General features: G+C 42.5%; 1 protein-coding gene across 1 annotated transcript in view; it reads right to left on the reverse strand.

Moving 5' to 3' along the window:
- The window catches only part of Plekhh2 (pleckstrin homology, MyTH4 and FERM domain containing H2), a 102293-nt gene that overhangs the window by 15223 nt on the left and 74097 nt on the right, over positions 1–12973 (reverse strand). Inside the window, exons 19-25 of the mRNA XM_036170899.1 lie at positions 11474–11586; positions 10621–10800; positions 9187–9284; positions 7430–7607; positions 6699–6854; positions 5202–5299; positions 377–518 (exon numbers count right to left, since the gene is read on the reverse strand). Of these exons, the coding sequence (XP_036026792.1) occupies positions 377–518; positions 5202–5299; positions 6699–6854; positions 7430–7607; positions 9187–9284; positions 10621–10800; positions 11474–11586 (965 nt within the window). The remainder of the gene's footprint in view (positions 1–376; positions 519–5201; positions 5300–6698; positions 6855–7429; positions 7608–9186; positions 9285–10620; positions 10801–11473; positions 11587–12973) is intronic.

Here is a 12973-nt window from a genome sequence, read left to right on the forward strand (position 1 = left end):
TAAATAAAAGAACGTGCTCTAGCTTTGGCCAAGGCATGGTCCTATCAGATTGCCGATTGCACATAACGTCTTCAGGATCACCACTCTACACTCAGATTCCTTCGTTAAATGTCACGCCTTGAGAGCAACACTTTTGAAAGAACTAAGAGACGCATTCCCCTTTACAGAATGTAGTGTCTTATCCTACGCTACCGCAATTGCCAGGGGTCAGAAAATAATAATGTAATAGTAATTTAGCCAGCAGTTTTAAGTGTCTTCTTAATCACAATAAGCTGAATTTAAAGACCTGCTGAGGGCATCCTGTCTTGCTGCACTGAACTGAAGAAATTACCATTGTCCCTTCTCCTTATGCTATTTTATATACCACAGAAGTTACCTGAGCTAAGAGCGCCGCCATTTCTAATGCCAGGTCCTTGTTCAGAGGAAAAAGGCCGTTTATTATCTGATCATTTGTCTGGTACAGCAAAAGCAGCTTCTCTCTATCAGTCTCTCCACGAGCTTGCATTGAGAAATACAGTCTGGAAAAAAAGAGAGAGAGAGAGAAATGTCTCCCAATACTCTTTTTAGTTTTTCAGAGCTGAGGACCAAACCCAGGGCCTTGTGCTTGCTAGGCAAGTGCTCTACCACTGAGCTAAATCCCCAACCCTGATACTCTTATTTTTTAAATTATAAATCCTACACTTACTGTGTGTGTGGGATGTTCCTGCATGTGTGCCACCATACATGCGTGGAGGTCAGGGAACAATGTGTGGGAGTTCTCTTTTTCTATCATATTAGTTCTGGGGATCAAACTCAGGTCATCGGGCTTTGTGGTAAATGCCCTTACCCACTAAGCCATCTCACTGTTCCCCCCTTTCTTCCATAATAGAGACAGAACCAAGCATAAGCTAGGCAAGTGCCCAACCACTGAGCTATCCTACCCCTCACCAATGCTCTCACAGAGGAAAACAGTGAAGATGAACCACAGGACTGCTTTTAACAGCCCACTGCATGATACAAACAGACCACTGCCATCTACAAAACATGAAGTGCAAGAACCCTTCTATTTAAATTAAATTTTAAAAATGTACTTAAGTACTAAGTCACTGTGGTGGTTTGAAAAAGATTAGCCCCCTTAGGCTCATGTATCTGAATGCTTAGTCACCAGAAAGTGGCACTATTTGAAAGGATTAGAAGGATTAGGGGGTGTGGCCTTGTTGGAGGAAGCATGTCACTGGGGGTGGGCTTTCAGATTTCAAAAGCCCGTGCCGGCGGGCCTAGCTGTACACGTTCTCTCTCTCTCTCTCTCTCTCTCTCTCTCTCTCTCTCTCTCTCTCTCCTCTCTCTCTCTCTCTCTCTCTCTCTCTCTCTCTCTCTCTCTCTCTCACACACACACACACACACACACACACACACACACACACACACACACATCAGGGAAGGAGAGGACAGAGGGCTGAGATCTGGAAAAACATGGTGGGTGTTCTCTGTGAAGAGAACAGTTCTGATCATCCTCCTGCCAAGCCCGGCTGACAACCAGAAATGTTTCTAGAAGCCAACTACAGCTCCATGACTATCCATGATTATACAAAGACAAACATGCAGGACTGTTAAGCGGACCGGAAGATGTAGTTGGACAACAGATAGACAGTACACACAAAATGTAACCAGGAAAGTGGTTATGACATGAAGAGAAAGAGGTCAAAGATGGAATTTTGCCAAAGGGCCCATTTCCTCACTTGAAGTAAGGAACTACATGGTTCATTCCCGAGACCCACCAGGAGATGGGCAAGTGTTATCATCGGGAGTTCTTAATATGATGGGAATGGTGATATCCCTACAGGGAACAAGGGACCCATGCATTTTCCAGCACGTCTACAAAGTTCAGGAAAGAAAGGTGAAATCCTTTAACAAAGCAGGGACTACAATCCCACGCATGCACAGTCCTGGAATGTGGTATGTCGGAGGGCAGGTTCAGACTCCAAGGAGCTAGACAACGCTCTGGAGAACAAGGAGAGAATGGCGGGTTGACCAAGATTGAGAGCCTATCTTGAAGAAAAAAAATCTTGATTGTGGACTCTTTAATATGTGAGGATCTCTAGAAGAAATAGGAGAAGCTAGATGACCTCTCAAGACCCTTTCCAACCTAGGAGTTCATGGATGCAGGTGCTCTTATAGCTGGTTAACTGTGGAGAGGAGAATGTTAAACTATGTTCCAGAAAACAGCAACCACAAAGTGTTACTGAAAATAATTTTGGATTTCAAGGAGAGAGAGGCAGAGTGTTTCCTGCAGGAAGGACCTTGCCAGTTTGCTTTGTTAGAAACCACACCTTGACTTCTGCAATCTCAAGCATGCAGCAAGAAATCAAATAAAATGAGAACCTTCCTGTACCAAGTTGGAATTCAAATACCAGTTTCCAAGGGATTGTGTCTGAGAGCATGTTCAAAGCTTGTTAATTAGACCTTTGATCCCTGAGTCAAAATAATTAAAATTCCATAACTTGCTAAATATAAACTTCAGATTCCATGATGAAGGAAAATCGGTATTTTAGGCATTACAAAGCAAGTTGGCAGAGGAAGAATCAGATCCCTGGCGGCATGTCAGGTCACAGCTAGCTCCCCTCCTGATTGTGTTATGGAGAGTTAGGGCTCATTGTCCAAGCTATTTATAAACGTATGCAAAGTACGGCCATAGTTAGAAGCAATGTCCTTTCTCATAGCATGGCTCTCCAGGCTTTTTAACTCTGTAAACACTAACCCTCTTGTTTGAGTTGTTTGTTGTTGTTGTTGTTGTTTAAACAAGGTAGTTTCATCATGCTACCCCACCCCCCCCCCCAGTCTTTTCTAGTCTTTAAGGCCTTAAAGGCATTATTTTTATCTGTAGGTATTTCAAACCACCTTTGCCCATTTCACTCAAATTTAATTTTGGTTCCAACCATAGCCATTGTAACCAGAATTGGCCTGTTGCTAATCAACCGTAAGTTACTAATTATTAAGAACTGTCTTAGACTTAGTGATCTTTCCATTTTGTTCTGATGAAATCAAACTGAATTTTGACATAACCACAAAGTGACCAACAGATACGGACAGCAAAATGAGAACCTTCAGATCAATACTTCTGGGACTTTAGGGGCATATGTATTTTCCAGAATGCTGCTAAAACAGACTTCCAGAGGCTCTAGCAGTCATCTAGTCCGGGGCTCTTGCCAGGCACCGAACAGCCAGAGATGAAGGTTATCGTCAATAGAAACATCAGTAGAACTACTGTGATAGGACTTAATGTCCCCTAAAGTCTCAACTCACCACAGTAAATTCACTGGGGTATTCTTCCTACTCTCAGGAAATTATCAGCCTGTGCTGTGTGGGGGTTGCTGGACAGATGATATCTGAGAATCCACTCAAGGGTGGAATCATCTTACACCCTCAAAGTAGAGTCAATAGCTACTTGCAAAATGAAGTCTCCTAGGACAAAGGGGCAGCCTGGAAAACCACTGTCTTACACAATGTTGTGATGGCTAATCTTGGTTGTCAACACAGTTGGAAGAGAAAACCTCAATGGACGGGGATCGCTTCTACCAGATGGGTCTGTGAGCATGGCTGTGAGGCATTGTTCTGGATTGCTAATTGATGTTGGAGGGCTCAGCCCACTGGGAATGGTGTCAACTTTGGACAGCTGGGCCTGGGCCCTGTAAAAGACAACTGACTGACCAAAAAGCCTGGGATGGGGCCAGTAAACAGCTTCAAGATCCTGCATTGAGTTCCTGCCATGGCTTCCCTTGATGATGGACTATAACATATAGGATAAGAAAAACTCCTTCTTCCCCAACTTACTTTCAATTGTAGTGTTGATCAGAGCAACAGAAAGCAAACTAGAACACCAATACTTCACGGTCACCTTGCTGTTCACAAGAGGAGCAAATCCTCATGTTCACAAGCTCCTGAATAAAGAGGCTCCAACAGATAAGACAACTAGCATTGGTTCATATAAAAAGGGGTCTCTTCAAACAGAAGGTGGCCAGCCCTTGGTGGCTGAGTGTGTAAGGTACATCAAGCAGATGGTGGCCAGCTCTTGGCTGAGTGTGTAAAGCACAGCCTAAAATATGATTCATCACTGTAATTCAACCATTTTCTTATTGATGAAGATGTAAGCCCTCCTGTTATTTCTCACTATTCCAAAAATATGGAAAGATACTGGGCCACCCGGGGATATTCTGTCCACTTATGTGGGTATTTCTGTAGGGTAAATTATTAGAAAAAGAAATACTGAATTAGATGAAAGGCTTATGTTCTTTTTATATTATACCTTCATTTTGTACATTCCAATGTTAAGTCTCTAAAGCTCTTCCAAAAGCAATTCTAAAAGAATTCAACATTATGCCAGTAATTCTACCAGGTTCTTGGCCTGATATTTTATAGATTAATTTATGAGCTATGAGACTAAAACCCTAGAAAAACATCTTTTTTGGAGGAACATTTAATGTGAAATAGTCAGTTCAATACCATCTTCTGTTTAAAAAAAAAAAAAGTTAAGAAAACATATTTGAAAAAGAAAAAGAAAATCGGGTTTCTGACCACGTACCAAAGAGTGTTATAATTTTATCTGTTGGCTCATACTACAGAACCACTGGCCATTTCCTGACACGGACTGTGAGCCTGCCTCCATGGGCACTAACCACTCTTTCAGAGATAGGTTTTAAAGTTCCCACTCTCAGCCCCTTTCTGAACTTAGCCTTAGTATGGACACCATCTCACAAAAGCCTCCTGATGACTCCAGCCTAGGTCAGGTTCATGGTATATGCTTTCATAGAACTGTGCGTTAACTTACTGTATAATGACACGTTTATTAGACTGGGTACATGGTTAACCACCGTCATCTTCACTAACTCAGAAATCCCAAAAGATCAGAGGCTGACTCTTTGTTCCTATCACCATTTTACCCTGAGCATCCACGAGAACAGCTTACAGCTGAAGGGGCGTGGAAGAGGGTGGGAGACTAGACGGAACAGAGAGAGAGAAGAGAGAGAGTGGTCTCTGAAAGGAGGAGAGTTAGAAACAAAGTCTCAGGTGGTAGTATCTCCCGGGACAGAGCTGTTATATGGAATATAAGCACACATGTAAATATTACGACTTCCAAGGCCAGTGACTAGAAAACTAGACCACAGGCCCACGGTTTGGACCCAGCTGCACGCTCAGCTCTGGCGTTCAGATCCAGTGGTCCACACCTGTTTTTGTAAGTCAGACGGACAGTTCTTGTGCCTTCACATTTCCCGGACTGCTGTTCCTTGGATGCCTGTTCCCATTTAGAAATAATGTCACAGATCTAGAAAGGAAATAGAAAGCTGAGATCCACAGGACTTTTAAAATCAACATTTTAAAAAGACGGGGAGCTACTGTGAGTCCAAACAAAGAAACCCAACTCACTGGAGCGTTTTGGTTTTAGCTGCTGTAGATTTAGTGATTTAATGATACATTGTTTTTTCGGTCCACTTGTCACATTGGACACACATTAACTTTGGACAGTGGTCATGCATTTTTACTCAGAAAGGAATCTTAATGCAGGATTGCATGGGGCTGGAAATAGGGGGATTCCAGGATTTTTTTTTTTTTTTTTCATGATTTGGTCACTGAAAAAGCAATTTTTTCCACCTTGTAAATTTATTAAGATTGGAACAAGGTCCCCCAAAGAAGTCTGAGACAAAAGGGTGCTCTCCTTTCGGCACTGGCTGCTTGGTGTTACCAAGACCTTTTCTCCCTTTATTTCCTCACTCGCAAAATACGTGGGCTGTGTCTCTGAGGGCCCCACAGTTCAGTAACTCTCTATTCTAATTGTTGTGTTCATTCCATGAAAACTTTGGTTTCGGGTTTGTTTGTTTGTTTGTTTTGCCATGAGCTAGAAAAGACGTTTTAAAATATCTGTTTCTTTATTTTCATTGGTTTATTTCCTACTGGACCACACTTCAGCTCTCCCCCACGGCCCAGCGCTGAAATTTCCCTTTATGCAAAGGGTCACAGCCCTCTTAAAACATCTGTCGCCTTCAACTCTAAGATTATGGGTATATAAATCTGTTCTTTTCTAAGCAAGCTAAAGTTCTGCTCGGGATTCTGCTTAGTCCTCAGGATACTGCGAACAGCTGGGAAACATTGGCGAAAGAAGGCGGTGGGGTGTGGCTTCCACGCTTCATTCTTGTTCGTTTGTTTGTTTTGCATTTATGTGTGTGTGTGTGTGTCTGTGTGTGTGTGTGTGTGTGCGCGCGCGCGCGCGCGCACGCGTGCATGGAGGTTAAAGGGCATCTCATGCAAGTCAGTTCTCTCCTTCCGCTATGTGGGTTCCAGGGATCCAAATCAGCCTTGGCACAGCACCTTCACCCACTGAGCTGTCTTGCCAGCCCAGCATTCTTAGTACCCTAGTATTTGGAGTATCGTTACAATTATCTCTCCTTTTTCTCTATTAACGCAGAGTTTGTGTACCCAGGTTGCATCTTAAGAAAAAAAAAAAAGAATTCTATGTCCCTCCCAAAAAAGGAAGAAAAAAAATAAAAGGAATTCCACAGCTTTGCCAAAATTTGGCCATTTTTAAAAATGGCACTGATCAGGTTTCTTACATTTTTGGAAAGTTCCTGACCTAAACATGCACAGACTAATGAGTCTTTTGCTTTTTTGGGGGGAGAGGGTTGTTTTTGTTGTTGTTCAGTGTGGCTCTTTGGGGAACAAGATTTCACCTTGATATTTCCTTGAAGACAGTGCTCAAGCTCCGTGCCAGAAGGGTCGTCGGTGAACAGTGCAAATCCTGACTGTGTCGGCTTCCTCATTCCCGTGTCCTGATTTAAGGTATTCAAAAATTCTTCCACTGTGGTGGATGCATCGAACCCGACTACCTGGACGAAGACAGCAAGATAGTTCTCTTAGTGAAAGGCACACCCACGGAACAGGTCTCAGGGGAAGCAGGGTGCATATGATGTGTGACTGACAGTAGCTTGTTTCCCCGGGTGCTTTAACTTTTTGTCCAGCGCTAAGCTGGAAAAAACAAAGAAGGCAACTTCAGAAGTCAGCTTGCTATAAGAATTCAGAAATTTCAGCTTCAGCCAGCAGAGACAGGAATTCAAAACCGAAAGGTCACTTGACAGCTTTAGATATTGTGTAGAGAAAATAATTAGGCTTACCCATTAGAAGTAAGCTAAGAAATACAGTGCAATATGCAATCAGGATGCATATGAAAGAAAATCCACTCATTTTAATAAAAACTTTCCAAAAAAGCATTTGTTTTATTTGATGTGTGTGTATGTGTCCCATGTGGAGGTCAGAGGACAACTTTTGAGTATGGGTTCTAGCAACTGACCTCACGATGGAAGGTGTATGGGGACAAAGAGTTCAGTATGGGTTTGTTTTTAGTGTCCCTCAGTTTCTGAGCTTGGCTGTCTGAGAGATCTGGTCTCTCTGCAGGCGAACCCACCTGGTAGATCCCATTCATGAAGTGCACGGGTATGCTGAAGGGCAGGGAGTGGTGGTAAGGGTTCCGAAGAAGGGTGGAAAGGATTTCCATCCTCGAGGGTCTGGCCTCACGGTCTCCATTTTGCTGTGTCCTTTCCACACATCGCTGGCAGTAAATGGCATATTTCCCGAATTCTGTCCTGTAATGCAGTACTTAAGATAAAAATCTAAGAACAAATTAAATTAAGACAATCTAACATCTATAACTTTCACGGTAATATCAAACTGTTGGAATGTTTATTGGACTCCAGTTTCTTTAATCTTCCTGCATTGCTATAACCACAAGCTGGATTTTAAATTGCCAGTAATTATACAGTCAATATATAATCACTACGTTAACAAATTGAAAGAAGATAACGCATAAATATGCTATAACAAAACTATGGAGTAGAGTTCTCCACATTGACCCCAAGGCCTCAGGCATAGTAGGCAAGCACTCTACTTCTAAGTCACACTCCCAAATTTCCCAGTATTCTCATTTGAAGATCATGCAGATTATTCCATGTTAAACCAGATAAAGAAAACACCTTCAAACAAAAAGCATACCCTATAAACAATACACTAAGCAAAATCACTCAAGTACATAAATTACAAGTGGGATCGAGATTTTTTTAGCTCACTTCACTTATATTCAGCATACAATTAAACACACATTTTAGTTTGATTTTAGAAAGTAACATTCCTAAATACATTTATATTCAAGTGATTTTGAGACTCAATGGTGTCACCCTTTGTCAGAGGTTCCTCAGTCACTATCGTCTCTAGACTGTATTATGGATGGCGGGGTATTTTCCTATCATCCCAAGATGCTTTTTGTTTCTTTGTATACATTTGTTTGGGCCATTCACAAGGTCTAGTCAGCACCCTACAGGAACCTCTTGGGCTGGGGTGTGCTTCAATAGGTACAGTGCTTACCCAGCCTTCACAAGGCTCGGTCCAGATCTGACCCCCAGCACCACCAATGAAGCAAACAAAAACAGCTAGCGTAGACCTCTCTCAGCTGGCAAAACAAACCCGGAAACGCCTTGGCCAACTGCCTTAGACCCCAGTCTAAAAAGATCATTCTCATACTTTGATTTGAACTATCTTTGGAGAATTAAAAAAAAAAAAAAAAAACCGAAGCAATTCGAATACAATTTTAAAACAAAGGAAGACCATGGGGGAAGACTTCCCCAAAAAGAATCCAATGTGGATAAAAGCAGTGAAGGGGGAACTAAGAAAGCAAGAGAATTTTGTTGCTTTTACCCATGAGTGCCAAGTCATTCATACTTGCAATGTACATGGTCTTCTCACTTAAAAATGTTCTTTATCAGGGCTGGAGAGATGGCTCAGCGGTTAAGAGCACTGACTGCTCTTCCAGAGGTCCTGAGCTCAATTCCCAGCAACCACATGGTGGCTCCCAACCATCTGTAATGAGATCGATCTGGCGCCCTCTTCTGGTGTGCAACAAACATACAAACAGAATACTGTATACATAATAAATAAATAAATCTTTTAAAAAAATGTTCTTTATCGGATCATCAAGCTTTTGTAGCAATCTTGCATAAGATATTTATCACAACAAATGGAATGTCTTCCAGGCTCTACATAAATGATAATGAAAGGCCTCCTGTCCCCATATTTGATTTGCATATTTGTTATGAATATATGGCAGGTTATTAAATACATGATTTATTGGAGACTTGCGGAAATGGTTCAGCTGGCTAGCGTTCCACACACCTGGAATCTGCATTCCTCTTCAGATGGAGCTGAAGGAGCCACAGGAAGGGGTGGTGGGGAAGGAAGAGCCCAACACAGAGTGCCAAGAGCTGCCAGCCCTGAGTAAGGAGACATACCGTTTATTAGAAACCATGCCAGGCACACAGACACCTCAGAGCAGTGTGCCTGGTGGAGGGTAGGAGAGCCATTTGCAGCTTGCACACACGTAATCTTTCCAGAGCATTTCCACTAAAAGCATGACAGTTCAACACCGGGTCAGATCCACGATGCACCTAGTGGTACCTCCTGTGGACAACTGCAGTGCCAAAGCTTCCTAAAAGGCTCAGTAGTTCTTTTTTACATCCTATGCAAAGACTGGGGACGTCACTCCCTTTTGCTCCTTTCTGTTTTTACTTACCCATTGAAATACAACTTTGAGAAAAGTAGATTACAAAGTAGTAAACATAAAAACCGTATACTCAAAACCTCACTTACTCACTATATATACCCATACAAGGGCAAAGTATAAAATATCAACAGAGATTTACTTAGGAAACAGGATATGTGGGTTTTCCCCCTTTGTTCTCTTTTATATGCCTGTTTCTATGTATTTTTCCTCATTAAACAGGTATAGCATCAATAATTTTAAAAATATTACATAAAAAGTGGGAAGGATAGGTCTTGTCCTTGAGAAACCTAATCTAGTAGGAAAAGTTCATATAAACACATAGCAAATTACAATAAAACGTAATATCATGAGTTAAATTTTTTTTATAACATGGAGGTAATGGCTAAAGGAATCAAGGAAAGATTTGCTGGGAAGATACAATTTGGGCTGGATTGTAAAGTATAGCACTGGAAAGGAAGAAAGAAATTCAGGAGGGCCAGTGTCAGGTTCATGGTGGACAGCGCTGCAAGGCACCATGTGTTTGCAAAACTATTCACCCTTGAACAGTGAGAGTTCTTTTATTCACTGTTGAGGAGCAAGTAGAGAGAAGCTCCTGGAGTCAGACTCTGCCCTTCAGCTTCCAAACCCATTTCAGGTGGTTGTGAGCTGCCTGATGTGGGTGCTGGGAACTGAACTCAGGCCCTCTGGAAGAGCAGTATATATATATATATATATACCCTTAACCACTGCGTCATTTCTCCAGCCGGTAATGTGACCATTAAGTTTTTGAAGCTTGATCAGTTAGTGACATGGGAGAAGTGAGGTTTTAGAAGGTAATATGCACACTGCAACTCTGGTGTGAAAAACAGTGAGAGTATACAAATCTATATAGACTTACACACTTATATACAATCATATGACAGACAAGCAAGCCAAAAGGATACACTGATATATCAATAGCCATTTTCCCCTTTTTGTATTTTCAAATTCTGTACTGACTGCGTATCATTCTTATAAACAGAAGACGTCATTTTAAATTGCATGTGTATGTATGCATCACTATATACCTGCAATGGTCCTGGCTGATTCTGTGGCTGTCTTCGTCTTGTCTGTTTAATAAGCTGACAGCAAATCTCATTCTGTAGCTCAGGGTGTGTCAGGCAGACCTGCAAAGCACTCTGGGCTAGAGAGATGTGGTAGTCGATGGCAGGGGAGTCGACCGCAGCGTTTATAAAAAGTTGGCAGGTCTGAATGGAAAAGAACATACTCGAGGTGAGAAATGATCAGATTGATTTTGGACAAATCATAGCCATTCTATCTTTTAACAATAGTTCTTGTTTAAAACAGTGGGGAAAAAAAGTATTATGATAACTCCAATCAAAAGAAATCTGTAATAGCAGACCAGGCAGATCTCAGGGCAGGAGGATTTTGCTGAAGATAAAGAGGGTCATTTTATAATGGTAAAGGGGTCACTTCATCTGGAAGACATGATGATTACACTATGTTCTTTAATTACAGAGCTTTAAAACGGATGCTTGCCTCATTCAGTCAGTCATTTTAGCCACCACATTTTCATCTCTGAAGTTCAACTGGGTCTGTTAAATAATTCCCATTGCCCTCCTTAAAATGCCTATGTTTTCCTTGACAACACAAAGTACAGTAGCCTCCTAATGATGCATAATCCTCTCTGGTCTTCAAAAGACAGTGAGGCTTGGGGAATACAGCTCATTGGCAGAGAGCTTATTTTTATCATCATCATCATCACCATCATCATCATCACCACCACCACCACCACCACCACCACCACCACCACCATCATCAACAACATCATCATCACACCTTGGATTTTCTTAGCGTCAACCTTGACAACATTAAGGATTACATTCAATTAAGTGATTTGCCAACATGTAACAATTTTACCTTAAATAACTTAATGGCCTCTGTCTGCAGAGCTTCCGAAGGCAGTGTGGTCAGAGGGGACAGGATCCCTTCTTTGCTGTGACATAGCATGGGATGTCTCCATATCTGGGAGGCTGAACACAGAAGAGCAGATGAGCAGAGAGAGAGAGAGAGAGAGAGAGAGAGAGAGAGAGAGAGAGAGAGAGAGAGAGAGAGAGATAGGGAGGATTCATTGACTCGGCTCCCCATTAGCCTGATCCTTTAGAAACCAGCTCATTCAGGTCTGGCTTGCTTTCTCCCAAGGGTCAGAAAACCAAACAAAACCCCAGTGACACTGTTTTATCTCATCCCCAGGCCCCTGCAGGTCTCATGTTTCTGTTCTAGAGGATGTGAGTGCAGAAGAGCTGAGTCCTAACTGACTAGGCTGTCACAGTTCTACATGGCATCCAGTTGCTTACACATGCCAACATGTACTGACCTGGGGAGCAAGGTCGCTTTAACAACAAGAATCTTGGGAGAGAGATCTAGAGAGATCTGGAGAGAAGCCAAATAAGAGGAGATAAGAAGATAGAGAGGAACATGGAGTCATTCCTGAAATCAGTATTTATTAAATTCCTACACTATGGCTGTGCATGTAGCCCAGTGGCAGAGTCCTGGCTGAGCATGTACTATCCTATTGCTGCTTAAATATAAACGTAATGTGGTCTCTGTTCGTAAGACACAGAACAGAATCTAGTCTCGAGGGAAAAACCTCCTATGACAGCTGATCTTGAACCCCAACAGGATAAGATCTAGAAATGTGCCTCTAGGCATGTCTGTGGGGCCTTCCCAGACGGCTTAACAGAGAACAGAAGACCCACCCTGAATACTGGGCCTCACTATTCCACAGGCTGGGGTCCTGGAGTGAATAAAAGGGAGAAGTAAGTGATACAATCAGCCACCCCGGCCAAAGTGTCTTCCCCGCCACACTAAACTGTATCCCGGCACACTGCAGGCCCAAATGAGCTAACTCTCCCTGCTTTACCTTTCTATTGACTTCATTTACTGCTTGTCACAAATTTGAGCACAGCAATACAAAAGGTAATAACACACCATAGTTCTAAGAAGATTAATGTCAGTGTAAAGCTACAAATGCTATAAAAGAGTTAAATGGGGAAGCGAATTGGGACTTAATTTCAACTCTGATGAAGCAAGCATCTTTTGAGATTCCACTCTGCACTGCAATGGGCTGGCTGAGGGATCTTCTAAAGCTAACCAGGATTTCATCATGTCATCGAGAGGTGCCAAGGGGGCACCCGGGGCAAAGGGAGCCATGTAAGCAGAGGTAGAGGGTGTCACAGGGCAGAACATGAAGGATGTTGATGATTCTGGAGCTGAAGAATTCTGGCCCACTACCAGCAAAGCCAGAGGGAAGGCAGGCATGCTACAGGGTAAGAGGAAGCCACAAAGCGAAAACCAAGTGAGGCTGAGGGGTTGGGGACCCACTTCATGAACTCCAAAGCCTACCGGCTTAGGAACTTA

The sequence above is a fragment of the Onychomys torridus genome, chromosome 21 (assembly GCF_903995425.1).
Source record: "Onychomys torridus chromosome 21, mOncTor1.1, whole genome shotgun sequence".
NCBI classification, from domain to species: Eukaryota; Metazoa; Chordata; class Mammalia; order Rodentia; family Cricetidae; genus Onychomys; species Onychomys torridus.